The sequence below is a fragment of the Sceloporus undulatus genome, chromosome 1 (assembly GCF_019175285.1).
Source record: "Sceloporus undulatus isolate JIND9_A2432 ecotype Alabama chromosome 1, SceUnd_v1.1, whole genome shotgun sequence".
Taxonomy (NCBI): domain Eukaryota; kingdom Metazoa; phylum Chordata; class Lepidosauria; order Squamata; family Phrynosomatidae; genus Sceloporus; species Sceloporus undulatus.
Genome location: NC_056522.1, coordinates 340,227,152 through 340,249,237, shown reverse-complemented (window position 1 = coordinate 340,249,237; position 22,086 = coordinate 340,227,152). Strand labels below are relative to the sequence as shown.

The window sequence follows — 22,086 nt, the reverse complement described above, 5'->3', positions numbered from 1 at the left end:
CTTGGAATCGGATTTTCATAAGGCAGACGAAGAGCCTAACTGCTGCTTTTTTTCTCGCTCCTATCAGATGAGAAATTGGTGGGGGGAGTAGGTCCTGAGGGAAAAACACTACAATCAAGGGCTATGTGGTTCTCTTGCTGTCCCTCTACAGCTGCAATTTTCAAAGGAGCATGCCTCAGGCACTTTCAAATGATGGTGTCTCAATTCTGTAATCATATTTCAAGAGCTTTTTCTTAAAGGGTCTTTTAGGTAAACCTAGTCCGTCAACTACACTTAAGGACTCAACAATCACAGCTGCAATATAATGGTATATTTAGTGTTTCCCAGAATTCTGTCAGGAAAGCAGTGCATGGCACAACTCATCAAGCCCATTTCTAAACCTGTGCTTACCTATGCCCAGCATCTGTTCCCTAATTCTATGCCTATACAGTACTGCCCTTCTCCATATTCACCAGACCCCTTGATAAAGAAATAGATTTTAGAAGACTGTTGTATCTTATGATTACACTTCATGATTCTAAGCTGTAATGCTGGAAAATATGAAGGAACTGTGTAAAGAACACTGCACACTGTTGAAATGAGGACAGGAAATAGGCAAATTACAAAATGGGGGGAAAAAAGGTCAGCCCACTGATGACATTCCAAGATTATGCATATCTCCCAGTTTAAAATGTTATCAGGCCAAATACAAAAGTGTAATAATAACAGCATTTGCCTTGTCTGTACATTAGTCTATTAATGACCTTTGATTAAAATATAATATCCAAAGTTTGGTAAACTTTTATTAACAACTATCAACAATACTTCACATTCAGAGGTCCATACTCAAAATATTTTAGGTCATATTAAAAAGGCATCTTGACATACTGTAAAATAAAGTAATAGCTGCAGGGATTATACTTATTTTTCAAATACTTAAATATAAATCTTATTAAAAAATCACTTTCAATATTATTTATCACATTTTATACCAGTTCACAACTTTGGATCCCATGCTTTATGCACTATTCCTACTCAGCTGACTCAAGTTATCCAAATGTAGGCCATTTTCTTGCCACACTGGCACCATTCGTGTGCAAAAAGAATTAATAACCTCGAGGAAACTAAGGGTTGCAAAAGTACATTTTTTAAAGAAAAGAAAAGACCCCAAATGAGATTTGGGCATGTTAACTGCTCATTGAGGGGACAGAAAAGAACTCTGTCTGTGAAAACAGCAAAACAGGGCATTATTCAGCAATTGGGTGTCTTCCAGATATTTTGTATGAGGACTCTCAAAATCTCTCACTACTGGCCAAGCTGGCTGGGACTGAATAGGATTGCAGTGTAACATATCTGAAGGGCACAGGTTGCCAACTCTTGGAATTGTCTATACTGGAGAATAGCACTTACTAGAACACTGAATAGGATGTTCTACTTTTTTTATTTCTGGTCTCACTTATAAATAAAAATAACTGTAATGAATAATAGTTGCAGGGAGACAGAGAACCTCCCTCTACATATATCAGACATGTAGACTGATGGCATGTTTGGGACCGGGTTTTGCCCCACTCTTAGCTATGTCCCAAATTTCTTCTGTAGTTAATGACTGCCATTGACAGAATAGCAAAGTGGCGGCATCGGGAAGGCACAATTCAGATGAAGTATCAGGAGCACGGGACAGACCGTCCAAAAATGATGGTCTCCTGGCACCTAGCTTTCGTCTGTAGTAGACTCCTACAATAACATCCTTCCCCTTTCTTTCTTATCCAGATGATCTCTACATGGCTTCCAGGATTTAAGTTCTGGATGTCTTCACAGGTGTAAACATCCCTGACATATAATGCTATTCCTCCTCCTTTCCTGTTTGACCTATTTCTCTTAAAAATGTTATACTTCTCTATTTCTACATTCCAATCATGAGACTCATCCCACCAGGTTTCAGAGATGCCTATTATAGTTGGTCCTCCACATTTGCGGCTTTGACTTTTGCGGATTCGATTATTTGCGGTTTTGATGAATATGTTCTCTCTAGGAATCTCTAGGGTCTTCCAACGCAACTCTGCCTGAAATTTACCATAGAGCTGTGCTGGGAAACCTAGGCGTTCCTAGAGCAAACACTTCTCTCGGCATTTGCAGATCTTCCTGCATGATTATATGATCAACCTCTGGCAGATATTGACCATAGAGTTGCACTGGAGGACCTGGAGATTGCCAGAGAGGTGTTCTTTTAGGTAAAAATAATAGTGGTTTTTTAATCTGTGTTTTTTCCACATTCACAGGGATCCTTCACCCCTGACCCTAGCAAATGTGTATATCATATTTGCTTTGTTGTGCTAGGAGTTCAAGGAGTTCATTTTGTTTATTTCTCGTGCTCTGTGCATTAGTGTAGAGACATCTAAGACCATGTGTCCTCCCCACTTGCTGCCTATGTAGAGTTTTTTGCCTCCCACTGTTGGCTCCTTGTACTATTTGCCTTGTTCCCTCTGTAACAGTTTGAATATTATCACCAGTCCTTGATGAACCCCTGCCTTTCAAAATACTGTCTCCCTCCTCCACAAACTCTGTTTAAAGCCCTCTTGACCAAATACTGGCAAAAACTTTTCTGCTAACTGGCATGAGGTGCAAAATATCCCATGCCAAAAGTCCCCCTCATGGAACTGCAACCCATTATTCAAGAATCCGAATCCGAAAATAAAAAAAAATAATAAAATTTTATTGTTCTCGACGGCACCATCTGCAGAGCCATTTATTCACATCCGCTATTTTCCTCTGCCTTCCTGGACCATGCCTTTCAACTGTGAGAAGAGATGAGATGACAACCTGTGCATCCAGCTCTTTCAGCTTCCTACCTAGAGCCTCATAATCCCTTATGATATTCTGAAGGCTGTCTTGTGGTATCATTGGTTCCCACATGGGCCAAAATGAAGGGGCAATGGTCAGTAGGCTTGACAAGTCTTGTCAGCCTCACCATCACATTGCTGATGTTTGTCCCAGGGAGACAACACATCTCCTGAGACATGTTGTCAGTCCCACAAACCACTGATTCTGTACCCCTCAGCAAGGAGTCCCCCACGACCATTATACACTTCCTCTGAGGCTCAGCTGCAACCATTCCCTGTGTTGATTCTATCAAGATCTCCTCCACTCCCCCTGAATACTGTTCCTGCTGCTCCCCCTCATCATCCCATTTCTATGAAGAAACTGACATTCACAGTGTGTCACACACTGAAAACAATATGTTGCTGAAAATCAAGGGGGAAATTCTAAAGTAGGGAAGAACATTTTCTAATGATGACCATGCACAGAAACTCAGGAAAGGAAGCAGAAGCAAAATGACCCACTATGAGGAGCCAGGAACCACCTCTTTCAAAACTCTTGTGTGAAATTGCTATTTAATAGACATACAGACCAGTCTCATCTTAAAAGCAGTACACTGCTCTGTGGAGGAAACCCGCAATAGCCACTTTTCCAATACCCCTGACTGCCTGGCATCTCCCATCACATCCCCACTCCATTACTGTACTGAGCTTAGCCACTTCTGCCCATTTTCCCTGTTGACATGTATAGAAAATTGAGCAATTACCCTCTCCCTCAGATCATCCAGATTGCTACATACACAATATTAAGCCCTCAAGTGCCCCTGGCCAAAAGTGGTTCAACCAGGTCTGTCCTTTAGGAATTAAACAATTTTTCTTGCTTGCAAGAGTTTATTATTCCTATGGTTGTCACTCTATTAAATCCTATTAAAGCAGACTTCTATTGGTGCAGTAAGCCACAGACTTTGCTTTGAGTTTTGGAGCATGATAGATACAAGGCAAAAGTATGCTCACATATGCTGTCTCTTGACTCAGCACATATTTCTTAGATTATGTACACATATGTACACAAAGGAGGAATTAATGGGCAATACTGTATGTCTTCACTGTGTCATGACTGCAGATTTTCTTTAATAAATCTGATATCTCAAATACAATTATGATTTCTGAGAATCACAAGAATTTTTTTAGGAAATAAATTTCTAATCCTCGTGACTTTCAAACTGCAATGTAGCAAGTGTTCATAAGATAATTTTATTTAAATCAGATACACTGCTCATTGAGTAGGCTTTTGCCACTAGGGTGGCTGCTGTTGCTGTTTCTGGCTACTCCTGGCTCACTATGATAGATACAAGAGACTCTAAAGGAGAGTGAGGTGAAAAACCTTCCCATAGTCTTTAGATGTTCAATAAAAGCAGGTTTCCTGCTCATAATCATGCTAGCTACTGACAATTCTTTCCTGCTCCTCACTTAAAATGATCCTTCCAACATCATCTTTACTACATTCTTCAAAAACAGATGCATAAGATTCAAACTCAATCTAGTTTTGCTTTAATAAAAAATCTTGCATTGTATTGCTGTGTTGCAGAATCTGAACTGAGTACTGAATTGGAGGTACTTTGAGCACACTGTTTTTTTACTACATCAATTATGTAACCTATATTTATATTTACATTTATTATAACCTATATAATTATGTAACCTAGCCAAAAGAAGAAGACCCTCCTTCCATGCCATCTGACATCATCCGGCCTCAGAGGGAGTGAAAGGCAGGCCCAGCTCCATCAGGCTGCCAATCTCTCCTCTGGATGCCTGTCTTGGGTCAATACTGGGAAACAAACTCAGATTGAATCCATAGAAAACAGAGGTACTTGCAATAGGTACCCCAAGTCAAGGGATGGAGATTTGTCAGCGAATCCTGGATGGGGTCACACTTCCCCTAAAGGACGAGGTCTACAGTCTGGCAGTACTCCTTGATCTGTCTCTGCAGCGCAGCTGTCATCTCATATAGAGGCGACGGCCAGGATTGCTTGGTATCAGCTTCGGTTGATACACCAACTGCATCCTTACCTGGACTGAAAGGACCTTGAAGCAGTGGTACTTGCACTGGTAATCTCTCATTTAGATTTCTGTAATGCACTCTACTTGGGGCTACCCCTGTACAAAGTTTGGAAGCTTCAATTAGTTCAAAATGCGGCAGCCAGACTGGTCACCGGGACACCTAGTTTGACCATATAACATCAGTATTGAAATCTCTTCACTGGCTGCCAATTAGCTTCCAGGTGCAGTACAAGGTATTGGTTATTACCTTTAAAGCCCTACATGGCCCAGGCCCAAGTTACAGTGCGCCCTTGGCTTACGCGGGGGATCTGATCCGGACCCCCCCCCACGTAAGCCAAATAGCGTGTATGCTCGAACCCATTCACTTGAATGGGGCTCATGCGGCGGTGGCACGGTAGCGCAGTGGTGCAGCAGCGCACACACGCCATGGGCACACGCCCAATTCATTCGAATGGGACACGCTGCCCCTTGCGCCCTGCACATTCCCCCGCAGCTCTCCACAAGTTTGAGCATATGCTCAAACCTGCATATGATGCAGGCACACTGTACTTGCGGGAACGCCTCTCCCTACATAATCTGCCCCACACTCTCAGAACATCTGGGAAGTTTTTATTAGAACATCCTAATACCAGGTTAATGATAACCTCCCATAAGGCATTCACTGCCACGGTTCCAGAATTATGGAATGGCCTACTGGAAGAGATCCATCTTATCACTAACTTAGAGGCCTTTAAGAAGGCACTCAAGACAGATCTCTTCCGGCGGGCTTATCTACCAGACTCCATATAAAAGGTTATGATGATCGCCCCACTCTTGATTATGATTGTTGGCTAATTGATGAATTGCTGTTTTAGAGAACTAATAGGAATGTTGGTGAATTCAGTACAGGAGACCCTTGTTATACGCTGGGATTTGATTCCAAGATCCCCCGTGTATAACAAAATCTGTGAATGCTCAAGTCCCATTAAATATAATGACATAGCAAAATGGTGTCCCTTATAAAAAATGGAAAATCAAAGTTTGATATTTGAAAATTATACTTTTTTGGAACATTTTCAAAACGTGGATGCTTGAATCCATGTATAAAAGATCAGTGTATAAGAAGGGCCAACTGTATTAGTGTTTTATTTATTTTGTACTATGTATCATTTTAATGGTGTAATCCTGCCTCGTGGGAGAGGCGGGAAATATAAATAAACATTATTATTATTATTATTATTATTATTATTATTATTATTATTAGCCTAAAGTAAGAAGATGAGTGCTCCCTCCAGTCTATCTGCCATGGTCCTGGCCTCAGAGAGACAGAGGAACCACTGGATGTATTCCCCTTTTCCACTGCCATTCCCTTCTCCTGTTGTGTCATGTCTTTTTAGATTGTAAGCCTGAGGGCAGGGAAATGTCTAATTAATGTCTTTATGGCTGAAGAGTGGAGTATAAATACTGTAATTATATATGTGTGTGTGTGTGTGTGTGTGTGTGTGTGTGTGTGTATCTTATATAGAACTAGCAGTATGTAATACCCTGCAAAGAGAAAAAAGATCCAGTTACAGATCAAGGTATGTATTAAGTCTCAGTGAGAGGTGTAGGCGTGTATGGTACTTTTCCTCTGTTCTTGGTATTCACTGTTTCTTCAATGTTTCAAGTTTTATGTTTCACTGTTTGGATATATCTGACTAAGACCTTATCTTAACCAGCTCTTTGTTCCATGCCATGTGGATTATTCCCTTATCTTTGTATGCAAGATTTGGCTAAGCTTTTTGACTTGCAATACAGTTATATTTTCGTGGAATCAGTCCAGCAGGTTAGTTTTACACATGGGCCATTTCAAGTTAAATGTAGCACCTAATGGAAGAAGGCATGTTTTTTGCCTGCCAGGTTTCCTGCTGGCCTAGTTAATATTTCTCTAAGCCAGTAGAGAAGTATTTTTCCATTTGTTTCTCTTGGCTGCCAAAACTGTTTTTAGTTGCTGGATGCCCACAGCAACTGTGAAACCAGGCATAGCACAAGGCTAGCCAGGAAGTGGTGGAAAACCACTGTTGCTGGCAGAGGACTAAGAGCAGATGGACAAGCCCATCCACTGGAGAAAGGCATGACACCAAATAGGGCAGGCTCAATTTTTTCAGAGATAGTTTTGCAAGACCTCTCATGGTTCTCAGGAGTGAGAAACTCCTAAATGGAGAGTCAGTGAGATAGGAAAAACTGAGAAATGTGTCAGAGATGATCACCTTGAGGAGACAAATGCAACAGCTCAACAGAGAATAGCTAGTAGTAGAGAGAAACAGAAAATATCCACATTTTTCAATATTCATGATCCATTTTGCCTCCTTTACTGCCAAATCTAAACCCTACACATAATTTCTTCATTTCTTCTCTCAGCCTTGAGATCGCCTTCAGTTCTGCAATACAGTGGTACCTCGGGATACGAAATACCCAGGTTACGAATTTTTCGGGATACGAATAAATCCCATAGGGATTTATTGTTTCGGGTTACGAAAGTTTTTTCGGGTTACGAAAAAACTCCGGCGCTGTTTTAAATGGAGCCGCGGCAGAGCCGCGGCTTTTTTCCCCATTAGCGCCTATGGCAATTCGGCTTACGAAGGTTTTTCGGGTTACGAAATTAGCCGCGGAACGAATTAATTTCGTAACCCGAGGCACCACTGTATAGACTGTTTTGTCATTGCTGCTTTCACTCTTGGATATTTTATCTGCTGTCTTCTCTAAAAGAAATTTCCATTCATCTTACCTTAACTGGAGTGTCCTCAGAAGTGGGAATGTATGCACCTTAATTTCAACTAAAAGGAGAGGGTCTTACCTCCTCCATCATCTGCTGCCTCAGAGCTCTGCTGCCTCAGACGATGACTAGAAGAAACCACAAAGAGAAGACAACTTCAGAGGGGAAATGATAAAAAGATATTCTTCTGAAGAAAACGAAGTTACACCAAGAACCACCCTTATACTAGCTATACATCCTGTGAATTATTCAGGAACAGCTTATTGCTACACTACATGCCTTTGCAAACTACAGTCAGAGTTTTACAGGGACAATGACACAAATACTAGCGGAGACTGTGTAATGTCTAGACCCAAGGAATCAGGAATGAGAAGAACCTTTTTTCCCAGAGCATTCCTTCATGGGGATGAGAAGTCAGGTTAAACTATTCCATGTACATATTTAGAGTGGAATTCTCTCTCTCTCTCTCTCTCTCTCTCTCACGGACACACACAGTGAAGACAAAGTTTGTGTATTTATAATACTATGCTAATATATTTCTGGTTTGAATTCAAACTGCTGGTGATAACATTCAAATGCCTACACGGCTTAAGACCTTGATATCTGAAGGAACATCTCTCCTTTTATACACCTGCCCAAGGATTGAGGTCTGACGAAGGGGTCTTTCTATCCCACCTTTGAGAGTTATATACTGTGGGATACAGAGTCTTTTCTACTGTATTTGTCCAGTTGTGAAATTCCCTTCCCTTAGTGATCCAGTATACCATCTTGAGATCCCATGATACAGAGTGGATTAAAGATATTCTAAATAAATAATTATAAACTAGTTCAGTTTCCACAAGCCAAGAAGAAGCATGTGTCACACTTGACAGATTCTTTGAACAGTTGTGTAAAAAATGTAAATCAATGATGTGGCAATAAACTTACTCTTCAACTTCTTGATCTGCAGGTTTCTTTTTTGACCTGAAAGACAAGAAAATTCCAACATTGGAAAGGGGCTGAATTTCAGAATAGCAGAAGCAGAGAAACCAGAGCTCTCAGCTAATGTGTCGCATTGCAATATAATCCCCTGGTAAAAGGGGTACAACATACTGTTGGTAAAATCAACTCAAGGGCCTGATTTTAACTTATGGGCCCCTGTAGAGATCTTGGAAAAGTTAACTGCCAAGCAATCCATTTATTGCACTGGGGTAGATTAGAAAAATAAAATAAATAACTAAAGAGGATTTGGACATTATCTTTGCACATCTGTGAAACATCCCCCCTCCCAGCATGATGCATGAGCTTGAAGTACATGAATTTTTCCATGAATGATATGCAAAGTTCTTACACTGCAAATGACAGAGAAAAATGAAGAATGTGTGTGTGTGTGTGTGTATGTGTGTGTATATATATATATATACACACACACACACATCACTTGTGTGTCTGTTGTTGCTGCCATCTTGAAAAATCTGAAGTCACTCTCAGTCATAAGTAGTGGATGAGCAGCAAGAGAAATGGGACTCTAATCTCAGGTTGTGTTGGGATATTGCTGAGGTAACTAGCTCAATTGTAGGTATTATTAAGTATCACTAAATAATAAATTTAAATTGTTCTCATTTAAATCCAATTATGGTTAGAAATGTTTCTAGTAGCAACTATCATAGATTATATACTGTACAGTAGTAGGGCTATTTAAAATGAGAGTCATCATAGCAATTGGTGGTTTTAAGTAGTCAATCAGTAAATGTGTTCTTGTTTTTGCTTTTCAAAATATGGTAACCATACCAGTGTATTGCATTTGTATAGCAAGGAACAAATGATTAATAGTGCTCACTGGGCAAAAGATCCTTCTAACTTTAGTTCTGACATTTTTTTTTAATTATTCAAAATAATAGTGCCTGCCATGAACAGGCACAGTTTTTTCAAAATCAAATCAAATATCCTACTGAACAGAAACAAAGTTACATGAACTGCTGCACAGAACTGTGAGGCAAAAACAATTTCCATTTTGGTTGTCTGAAAGATTCTTTGGGGCATGCTATTGCCTGTGAAGTTGCCCCAGAACACTAACCCAAAACTTCTGTAATGTACAAGTACAGAATTTTCAGCCTTCTGGGGAAATTATGCCAAATTAGTGGCATGTACTAATGCTTGAGCTGCTATCCTTACTCATAAAAATAGAATCTGATACTTTAACCTAGCTCTCTCATAAAATACTGCAAGAGGCTGAGCCAGACACCCTACAGAACCAGGAAAACCTGCTTGGGTTACCAGGAGTTCATCATAATAATGTGATGCTGAAGGGAGAAGGTAGCAGTGGCAGGGGGATATGGCAGGCAGCTCTTTTGCTCCTTCTCCACCCCAGCAAGCCCAGAACTAATTCAGATCCGATTAGGGATGCTTGTTCAATATTCAAAATGTAAAACATGGAGGTTGCTGAACCAGCACTTTGAAAAGTTAATTAAATGCCAGGTTTCTTTTTAACAGATACTCCATCACTTGCTGATTGCTTTGACTATTTCAGAGGATGAAGTTTTTTAAACTCGGTGCATTGGGAAATACTCTTTCTCCATTCCCTTGAGTGGGCACACAGCATGACAAGGAACATAAGAAGGCTTGCTTCTAACACCACATGTCTTGCCTTCACAGAAGGCCCGCCACCCAAAAAAAAAAATAATAATAAAAAATCCAGAGTTGGTATCCATTTCATTACGAGCTCATGAATCTCTCTCTCTCTCTCTCTGCTTTTATAAAGAGAAATGTCATCTCCAAGTGCCTCTATAAAGTCTGAATTGTTTCTTTTCCTAGTTAAAATGAGATGACAGTGTGCTAAGAGAACACCATATTAGTTTTAACATGCTGCCAAATTTGCTAAGCCTAGACGTTTTTGTAAGTATATTGCCTATACAATAAAGATGACTATGAAGAAAGATTTTTTAAAAATGGTACTATCAATATCATACAAATCTCTGATGTGGCCACACTTGGAGCACTGTACAATTCTAGTTCCAGCACCTCAGAAAAGACATTGTAGAACTTAAAAAAAAATACATAGAACTGGGTAACCAAAAGGATGTGGGGACTGAAGCAACTCCCCTGGGCTGAAGTGATACAATATTTGACATCGTTTAGATAAGAAAAAAGCTAAGATGTGATAAAAATATATTATTATTCCTAGTGTAGGGAAATGGATAGGGAGGCATTATAGGAGTGGAACACAGGAACTTCCACTGAAACTGAATGGTTCAATAAAAATAAAAGGAAGCATTTTTTCATAAAGTGTAGGACTTAGCTATGGTGGAACTTCTTAACACACCATACAGTGCAGGCCATCACAATGGAGAGCTGTAAAGGAGGATTAGACAAATTAATGGAGGATAAAGCTATCAGTGGCTACTAATCATACTAATCAGTACTCAGATGACACTCTATAATTCTATGACACCCAATTCTATTACTCCTCTCCACCTCAATCCAAGAAAGCTGTTTTGGTTCTAAACTGGTACTGTACCTGTCATCAGTAATGGCCTAGATGAAGGCCAACAAATTTCAACTTAATCCAGACAAGACAGGGATGGCCCTCATCTTTTGAAAGGCAGATCAGGAAATGGGGATTCAGCCTGTGTGGGACAGGATTACATTCTTCCTGAAAATGCAGGTCTGCAGATCAAGGTAGAATTCATCCTTGAGCCTGGAAGCTCAGGTCTCAGCAGTGACAAGGTCTACATTTGTACTGTTAAGTTTACGTGGCAGCTATTATTGTTGTCGTTTTGATTTGTTTTAACTGGTTTCAATTTTATGATAGTTGGATTGCTTTTTTTTACTTTAAGTGCTTCAAAACAACAACAAAACAACAACAACCTCCTCTAGTATTAGGGGGACTATGACTTGTTGGGGAACATGAATAAGAGGACATTGCACCCATGTCCTGCTTATAGGCTGCCAATAGGTATCTGTTTGGTCATTATGTGAAGAGAATACTGGACTAAATAGGTCTTTGTTTTGCGCCAGCACACTGTTATGTCCTTATGATATTATAAAGATGAGGAAACTGGATAGAGATATCAAAGAAATCTTGATTTAATACCAGTCATCATCTGTTTTGTAATGCTTCTTTAAAGGTTCTAAAGATAAACAAACCTAACAACTCTTATTTTACTTATTACTTCAGAAGTCTCGTATGTTAGGAAGACTGTCTCACAAAATAAATAATCTAGAAGGACTGGTAGGAAAGGATATGGCTATACAGTATTATGACTGACGCTTTGGGACAGGGAAGTGTGATATTGATGGATGCAACTCTTACTTTCTCTTCCATCTATGTCATAGTACACCTATGGGGGGAAATGTAGCTCTTTCTGTATACATTCATATAGACTAGTGATATTCCCATTTGCTTTCGTGCAAAGCAAAGGACCAAATCTGGGGTGAGGAAGCAGTTCTCTTCTGTGAGTACTACTGTCTCAGAGGTTAAGTGCAGAAGGGTGAAAGACAGCACTAATGTAGACATCGTCTCTGTTAAAATGTTTCTCTCCTATTTAATGGAATACTGTGGAGATTTAATGGAGATAAAATAGCCAGGCTCCAAGAAGAGCAAGGCTGCTATATTCATGCAGGATGACAATGTTCAGTGGTTAATTAGACACCGTTAACCTGTTTTAACAGGAGACATAAGTGGGATAAATGTAGGCGAATGCCCTTGACATTTTTTAATGTCCATAGCTATGGAAGACCCTAGTTAGTCTTCCTTTCTGTGGTACAATACGCACAACAGAGTACTGGAAATCAGCCTTAGTATAGCTGTACAACATAGACTGAATGAGGCAGAGTAAGGACTAGGGAAAGAACAGAAAATGCTTGTGTGTTTTAGTGTATGTATCAAGGGACTGTTATGAGAAAAGAATAATTAGATATAGAAAAGTAACGTAAAGTTTTAAGATAACCAGTTTCATTTTCCTGAAATTTGCTTCTTCACTACTTATTTAGTTATTTATTTTTAAAATTTTCTAAAATACCCTTTGTCCCAAATAGTTTCCAGGACAGTGTGTGTATGTGTACACACACACACACACACACACACACACACACACGAAGGCTGGGGAGGCTTCAGATTTTTGCAGTCAGCTTTACTGCAGTCTTGAATCTTGAGATCTGCCAACCAGAACATGATACAGTAGACACAATATTTAGAATTCTGAGCTCAGGCATTTATTTTGCATACCAGGATTGACCAGACCTCACACTCCTTCCACATAAAGATCTACAAATGGCTTCAAGGTCTGACAAAAACAAGGTGGCAAAAGTTGAGTTTTTACAGCCAGAGTGGTGTAGTGGTTTGAGTGTTGGACTATGACTTTGGAGAACAGGGTTTGAATCCCCACTCAGCCATGGAAACCCATTGGCTAACCTTGGGTAAGCCACACCATCTCAAACCTCACAAAAAGGCAAAGGCAAACACCTATGAACAAATCTTGCCCAGAAACCCCCATGACAGGTTTGCCTTGGGGTTGCCATAAATTGGAAATGACCTGAAGGCACACAAGAACGACAACAGTTCTGTCTTCTACTTTCCAAACAGTGTAGTATTCTTCAGGTAGGGAAGACCACACCACTTACCAACTCTGTCACAACCCCAATAGGCTTTGCTTAACCACTACTGCACAATTTATCCATAACATTACAAAGAAAGTTGAATGGATACAGATGGGGCAGAACTCAAATTGTCAGTGAACAGAGATGGTTAAAACTGGAATTGTACTGGAATGTGTGGACATATCTTTGGAAAGTTTGCCCCCTTCTGACTAAACCTCAAACAGCATACTCTTTTCCTTTCCTTGCTATCACATTCCTGCTTTATAAATTCCTCACTGCTGTGAAGATTTGCTATGAAAAGAAAAGACAAAATGGCTAGGGCTTTATGATCAACCATGCAACAAAAAAATATATGAAGACATCTCATGTTTCCTAGATTTTTCATCCAGTCACCCCTACACAGTATTCAAGTACTCTTTCAGTGCTCATTTCAATAGACATATCTGACTTCCTTTTCAGTTTCATGAAATATGAAGCTTCTATACATCACAGAAACATGGCATTCAATAAAGAACTGCCTTTCCTCCATCTTCAAAAAATGACCTTTTGCAATAATTCTAGATACCATTGATTGCCCCAAACCCAGCAACAAGTAATGCTGTACTTCTCAAGTAATCAGGTTACTTTGAAAACTTCCACAAAATAGAAAACAAATGTATACATACAGAAAGTACACTTCCTGATTGTTCATTTCTGGGGAGTGACACACAGAAAAAGAGTAACCAGTAGTGCCAGCTGTGAGGGATAGGGACCGACTGAGCTCTGCAGGGAGCCAAGGACTACAATTTCAAAGATACTGTGGGTCCAGATGCAGAAGCCTCATCACAGCTGAAGGGGATGTTTCAGCATGACTGTAAAAAGGCTTTCTGGCCTGTCTAAGCTAGTTCTCTTTTATGAATGACCTGCAAAACAAAATCCTCTTGAAGATGCCCTCTTACTAGAAGAACAGAAATAAAGGGGGGAGGGAGGAAAGTACTGATGTTCACACACATTTTATTTTTAAAGAGAGGATTCATCAAAGGGAAAACAGTAATTTGTTAAGCTTGTAAGCATTCAAAATCTCTCTGTTTCCAAACAAAGCTATTGAAAACACAAGATGTTATCATAGATCGTCAATGGCTCAAGGATGGAGAAAGAACAAATTTGTAGCTTTAAGACAGAAACAAAAAACAGTCTATAAAGCCAAAGTTTTGAGCTTTTATGGCGTGGCCCTGTGGACAGTTTCAGCTATGGATTCAAACTAAAAGAATCTACCCCTACCCCCAAAAAAAAGCTATGGTTATGTGTTTAACTACTTTCTGTTCCTTCCTCATGAATTTACTACAGGTTGAGCCTCCCTTATCTGAAATGCTTGGGACCATTGGGATCAGAAGTGTTTTGGATTTCAGATTTTTTTCAAATTTTTGAATATTTGCATATCATAATGAGACATCTTGGAGATGGGACCCAAGATTAAACATGAAATTCATTTCTGTTTCATATATACATTATACACATCACCTGAAGGTAATTTTATACACAACATTTTTAATAATTTTGTGCATGAAACAAAGTTTGTGTAAAATGAACCATCAAAAAGCAAAAGTTTTGCCATCTCCTCAAAATTGTCCATCTCCTCTGGACAATTTTGTATTTTGGAGCATTTTGGAATTATGGATAAGGGATACTCAACCTGTAGTTTCCACTATAAATAGTTTTCCATTTCTAACTATAATTTTGTGATCAATACAAACTGAATTATATTTCTACATGTTACTCCAATTAATCAAATAAGATTTTTTTATGCAGTACTGAAGATTCTGCCTGAATTGAACAAGATAATTTATAATGTGTGTTATAGTTAGGAAAGGCTGGAAGTTTCTCCATTGCTAATTGGGAATTGAAAGCTGGGTGAGGTAGGGTTTTCTGCCAAAAGATACAAGCAGACTCCTTTATAAAAATCCTATTGGGTGACATTGTTTTTTGGGGGGGCTATCTCTAAACATTCTCTGCCCTTTGATTGCTTTCCAGTCACAACACTCCTATTAATCAAATATTATATGGTGACCAGGAGTGTGCCATCCATAGTGCTAGATAGCCCAATTTGGTTATGTAACCAGAAGTGTAAATGATAGTGAGGGCAACATTTCCTGAATTAAACACATTAGTGATCCTATTTCATGTCACTGCAAGTCATGGTTGCTACAGATTTGGCCATAGAATTGTGTGACTAAGGGAGAATGAAGTGACAGAGATAAAATGAGAGCGAATGAATGAAGAGGTTAATTTTTTGCAAGCCATGGTGAAGGCAGGCTTCCTTTTTTGGCATTGCCTTGCCAAAAATGTTTGTTAAAAACTGAGTAATTTTGATTGGTCAGTATTTATTGATTACATCAACACCAACTCACTTGCTATCGTACCTCCTATTCATCCAGCTATTCTTTGGAAAGATACTTTGATCTCAATTTCAACAACTAGCAAATCTGAGTGATGTCTTTAGGACTTTGTTACTGCTATTATCCCACAAAAGATAGCTACAGTATTATGCATGTTTACATATAGACCTCCAAGGCTATTTGTCATTTATGTATTGTTTGTTTTGTATTGTTGTTATAAAACAAACAAAAATACTTAATTATTTTTAAAAAACTGAGTAATTTCTGTTCTATCCTAGTTGTGCCAGAGCAGTATACAGCCGCCCCTCCATTTTCACGGACTTGGGATCTGTGTCCCTTGCTTATGCACAAGCGGCAAATGGAGGGGAACAAAATGGGGTGCTGGCACATGGCACCATTCTAGCCAATGGGGCTTGAATACTGGCAGTTTTCATTTTCACGGGGGAGCCTGCGAAAATGGAGAAGCAACTGTACATTTCAACCACAATCTATAAGATAAAATCTCTATTATTGGTCCAGGTTATCACAGAATCATAGAATTGTAGAGTTGGAAGAGACCACAAGGGCCATTCAGTCCAACCCCCTGTCATGCAGGAAATCCCAATCAAAGCATACCCGACAGATGGCCATCCAACCTCTACTTAAGAAGGAGACTCCAAAGAAGGAGACTCCACTACACTCCGAGGGAGTGTGTTCCACTGTCGAACAGCCCTTACTATCAGGAAGTTCCTCCTAATGTTGAGGTGGAATCTCTTTTCCAGCAGCTTGCATCCGTTGCTCCGGGTCCTGTTCTCTGGAGCTACAGAAAACAAGCTTGCTCCCTCCTCAATATGACATTCCTTCAAATATTTAAACAGGTTATGTTTGAAGAGTTCTTGAAATAAAGTATTGTTCTAGCAGTAAATGTTCTATAACTGGGTAACTGTAAATCCTGGTTCTCTCTGAAGAAAGCTCTGCTACAGTTTCTCTTTGGGTGCCAATTAATAATTTATACTACAGAGAGGTTTTATCACCACCCCCATCAAACAAATCCTTCAAAGGGAAGCCATATATCATAAATAGAATTTCTAGCATTATCAAATATCTACAATTCTCAGAATTATTTCTTTCTTATATCCCAGATATGGTCAGTATGTTCTTAGAAAGTGGTGGCTACAGACCTCAGTGTCTTTACAAAAAAGTTAGAATTTAGATCTGATAGAAACTTGCTATTTCAGCTGTCTACCAAGAATTAAAGAACTCACAAAAGGCTATAAATATATAGTACTTACTTTCCAAAAAGGCAGGAGATGTTAACCCATGTTTCCAAAACTTTAACTAAGAACAAGATAATCAGAACTAAGATTTCTCTGGTATCCACCTTTTGATGGTACTTCCTACACTCAAGAATGTATCTCTGTGGACTGAAACCCCTTGGGACTGCAAGCCTGGAAACTCTGCTGATATATTTTTATTTACCTTTTTTTTAAAAAAAATGCCTCAAACAATAGATATCCAAAACAGATTTTTAAAAAAAATGCAAAGTAGTAATGTTTTGGTTTATTTCATTTAGGGTCAAATATTAAACAAATATTTAATATTTAAAGAAATATTTTGATTAAAATTTTGATAAAGAGCAGAAAAGGTAAACTACCAATGGTAATTATTCCTTTAGCTCAAAGATTAAAAAATAAGAGCAATGGACATAACACAATGTTAAATCAGAGTAGGAGAATCTCCTTTAGATGATTCTCCTGCTCTGTCCCTTTTATTTTATTATTTTTACTAGGCTTGAACATAAGAACTGCCTGTGAAAGACAAGGAGAGAACCACCTTAGCAATGACACTGAAGGAGAAGAGGACAGAAGCCAGTTAGCATTCCTGGAACATCCACTCTATAAAAAGAAAAAAAAAACCCAAACCCATACACTGCAGCTCTACCGCCATCTTGATGTCCTTGATGCGTGCTGATGGCGTGGAGGCGGCTGGCACCAGAACAGCCCAAGAGAAGGAACGAGAGGCCAATGGAGATTTATGTGAGGAGAGTGAGATGGACAAGGTAAAATTGTCAGGAGGAGTTGTTAGAAAGTAAAATATATTGTGACAATTCCACTCCTGCCGTTCATCAATAAACTGACAGATCATTTAGTGTCAATTAGGTGTGATAGATGGACAAGTTCCCATGATCCCGGGCCAAAATTAATGGCTGGGAGGGAGAGGGTGATTGAAAATGACGGCTGACATTGAGAAGAAAGTCCTGAAGGTCCCCAAAGGGCCATTACTTGCCTCATTCCCTTGCAGATCAATGCAGGGACAAACCCAAAAACAGACACTTCAAGACAAAACTTAATCAGACTTCCTTTCCTTCCTACCTTCCTTCTTTTCAAGTCCCGCTTGCTCACTTTGTTTCCTGTGTAACCATTCCCTCTGCTCATTGTCCCATGAGGTCAGCAACAAGTGGCAGTATAAGACAAATGCATTTTCAAACAAGCCATGGTTAAGAATTTGGATCCATGGCAAAGCCACTAGAGAGCTTCTCTTTAGACAATGGGCTAAAGATTGGATGGAGAAACCACTGAGAAATAAAGCTACTACTTGCAGGAGTGGAATTTCTTAATTTTTTTCTAAATCCTCTAAATAATGCCATACATAAAAAATGCAATGGAATAATTGTATTTAATAATTAGTACTCTGAATTCTATACATGAAGTTATGGTATTGTCAGCAACAATTAGATTGTCAACAGAAAATATTCTATTAAAACCTAATTAAGTTCCTTCAATTAAAAGATTTTTAGTTATCACCAAAGCCTCAAGCTAAATGCTCGATCTCCAAGGATTAAAAATGTCTCTAGTTCGTAGGTGTCAGCTTCAAATGCCTGAGGCTGTTTTACTCCTGACACCCCCACCCACCATCTGTAAAATAAAGTCAATTGTTTGAAATTTTAATAATTCCCTGATCTCCAAGTACTGTACTCTGGGGCAATGGTTCTCAGTGGAATGCTGACATAGCCTAGGTAGAAGACAGGACTGTCACACTGCACTTTTTAACTACAAAATGAATTGTTTCTTTTATTTGTGTTTTACTCATAGCAATAGAATTTGTTTCTAATAACGCTACTGCATATATATATATTTTTCCTAGTTAACCAAGAAGTAAAATTTATACTGAGCTGTATTATTATAGTTTTCAGCTATGAATGAAATTATTATTTTTGTTTATTTGTACTTACAGTACAGTATCTTTTGTGTTTAAATCTTTCCATAAGTGAATAAATAAAAGAAGAGACTGCCTAAAAACACGTCAGTGTCCTTTTCTGGATAAAGTGGACATTTTCCCCCTTTAATGGTGGAACACAGGTTCTTTGATAGAGTGATTAGTTTGATGTCAGATGTCATTTGGATCCTATTTGGGGACAGGTATGATATTAAAATTGTAATCGGTGCTTTAGACTAGAGTAATTTTTCCTAATCTGATGCCTCCAAATATGATAGACTGTAACAACTGGAATGGGAGTTGTAGTCTGTAAATCTGGAAAATGTTAGGCTGGAAAATGCTATTCTGGAGAAACTAAATTCAAATTAGTTCAAGCAACAGAACTTAGGCAACTGCCATTCCCGTATGTTAAATTCCACCAAGATTTGCACTTGAGAACATAACCAAAAAAGAAGGATGGATTCACAGTACTGGGCGGACAAAACACATTAAAATCAGTTACCTGCTTCAAGGCAAGTTCAAGGCAAAGCAAGGTCTTACAAAATAGCAGTGTCATTCATACAAGATTACTCAAAAAGAAAAGCCAACTATTTAACTTCTTGGGAAACTTTTCTTGCCTCCAGAAACACTGAAATTGAAGCAATACTGAATAGTAAGAAAAGCCATCAAGATTCCCTTCAAAGAAAAATATCAGTGACCACACTCTTTGGTATGGCTGAAAATATAAGGTCTTGTTTTCCCTTTCCCATGTATGTGATACAGCTGCTCACTTATTCCTCCTGCCCAGAGCACCCTGATTGCCTCTCTCCTTGTGGTTTATTAGAGGCTGAACTAGATAAAGCAAGCCAATCCCATAGGAACTTGCCTATCAATTCAGATCTTCATTAGTGGCTATTCTTTGGGTTCTTCTCATTTGGGTTCTTCTCCTTCACAGATGAGATGGGGGTGCTCAAAGAGAGGGCAGTTGTTGTTGTTGTTGTTGTTATTATTATTATTTCTTAGTATTCAGACACCCAAGAAAAACTTTTCTTTATTTTTTATATTGCCTTTGGCTTCTTCTTTAATCACTTTATTGTTCTTTTTCTGATTGACAGATATTGTGATAAAAGTGTTCTGGTGATTTTAATGATGAAATCTGTGCATTCCATTGCTTATATACTATGATTTACAGTTTCTACTATTGTTTATTTTAATATAAATCATTTGGAGACTATTTTGTGATAGGTATGATATTAAAATTGTAACAACTATTGATTAGTATTTAACACAGCAAAGCTAGTATCAGTTCCTGGCCTGATATGAGGAAACTCAGTCTAACACTAGTTTTCGAATCCTCCCTCCCTCTTTCTCTTTCTCTCTCATGTCTGTGTTGATGGGACTGTGGTCAAATGTATAACTACCCTGCTTTAATTTCTTTACAGTTTTTCCAACATTCCCTCTGGATAAATCAAATTATAACTCTGCATCAAATTCCATGTGTGTTATGTCTAATATCTTTTACAACATTAGAATGATTAGTACTATTTTTATTTATATAGCATTAGAGGTTAGATGTGCAGAACAGAGCAATCCTAATCTCTAGATTCAGTGGGTGGAAGGAGCTAGAATAAGGCAAGTAAGTGCTTCAACTGGTGGAGACAGTCATTACATCTGCAGAAAGTGGCTCAGCCTTACATCTCTGGTGCTGTTCCCACTAGAGGTAGACCCCCCAAGCCAGGATGTTCCATGGGTGAGGCTGAGCAAGTGAAATACTCTGCTAGGTGCAGATGATGGAACAAAATGACACCATTGGCTTTCAATCCCTGAGACATTTATTAAAGTCTCGCCATCACAGTGGATTCGTGCAGTCTCAATTTCCCATCTGAAGAGATAGTAAGTGCTCTCACTTCTAAAAACATTAAAGAAGATAAATACTATTGCAGTTAGTTAGTACTGGTCCTTAATTAGTCCTGTAAGTCAACATTTTTATTCTAAAATATGGTATAAGTGCATTAACAAAAGAAACAAATACAAATCAAAACTTTTCTTCTTTTCCCATAATGCTGTACTAGAACAATTAGCAACCAACTGAAGTTGGGAGATATAGGAAGTGCTTCTTTACACAATGCTTAGTTAAGCTGTGGAAACTACTGCCAGAGGAAATAATGCTTTCAGTAGCGGTCTTAAAATGGGACTGAACAAATTAATTGAAAATGGGATTACTAATATCTACAGTACTAGTCTTCATCAACATATATTCTTCACAAGCACATCTGATGGACATGTGAAAGAAGAATTCTCTTCCTGGAGAGGCTAGACTGACCCTCTTCTTGGAATCCTTCCATCCATAGGTAAAAAACTTTTTATTCCAACAGCTTTTTGGAAACAAGCTGGTTACAAGAAAAGAGCTTGTCTTAGTGTGCTGACAGTGCTGTACTGTACTACTTTTATCATTTTCTTTTAAATGGCTATGTTTTAAATGATTTTAATTCTGTAGACAGTTGAAGGCCAATCTAAACATAATTAATTTTTAGTTACCATATATACATTTCTACTTGTTTTTCTTTTTCTTTTGTAAACTGGCTTGAGTTCCAGCTTTCGGAGAAAGATAAGGTATAAATGAAACAATACAATGCAATATCCCTTCAAGTGCCAGCAGCTGCATTGTTTCCTATATCTGTTGCTGAGCATGTATACAAGTGTTCTGTTGCACTTGTGTCTGCCTAGTGGTCGTCTCACTAACCTCCTTCTGGCAGGGCTTCCTCTCTCTCACCTTCATCCATTGATTTCTATCCAGCATTCAGCTGAATGCATTATTACATCCGCTCGCCGCTTTGACCATGTTTATTATCATCCCTTCACTGGCTCCCCTTCCCCTTCCGTATTCAGTGTAAGCTTCTGCTGTTGACTTTTAAAACCCTGCATGGGCTGGCCCCTCCTTATTTATCTAACCTTCTTTCTCCTCACCTTCAAATTCATGCCCTCCATTCTAGTAGTCAAGGTCTGCTGTCTCAGCCTAGGATTTTCACTGCCCCATCCCGGGTTCATCCCTTTTCACTTGATGCCCCTCACTCCTGGAATCTCCTTCCCCCACAAACATGGGTCACCATATCTTTAACCAGTTTCAAAACTGAGTTGAAGACCATCCTGTTCAGAGAAGCGTTCCCAGGCATTGCGTGACTATTATTTGTTATTTGACGTTTTTAATTTGTTGCCTCCTTTTATTGTACCCTTTCCTGTATTGTTATGTATTATGTATATGTATTATGGTATTTTTTCCCTTAGATTGTACGCCATGGGCAGGTTTACTTTATCTATTTTATTGTTTGTAAGTACAGTGCTGTGTAAATCTACAGCACTATATAAATAA

The 22,086-nt window shown here is 38.9% G+C and overlaps 1 protein-coding gene across 2 annotated transcripts in view; it reads right to left on the bottom strand.

Moving 5' to 3' along the window:
* IFT43 (intraflagellar transport 43) overlaps window positions 1-22,086 on the bottom strand; it is a 60,845-nt gene that overhangs the window by 21,169 nt on the left and 17,590 nt on the right. For both annotated transcript variants that reach the window (XM_042437682.1, XM_042437690.1), the window contains exons 4-5: window positions 8,518-8,553; window positions 7,672-7,718 (exon numbers count right to left, since the gene is read on the bottom strand). In XM_042437682.1, the coding sequence (XP_042293616.1) occupies window positions 7,672-7,718; window positions 8,518-8,553 (83 nt within the window). The remainder of the gene's footprint in view (window positions 1-7,671; window positions 7,719-8,517; window positions 8,554-22,086) is intronic.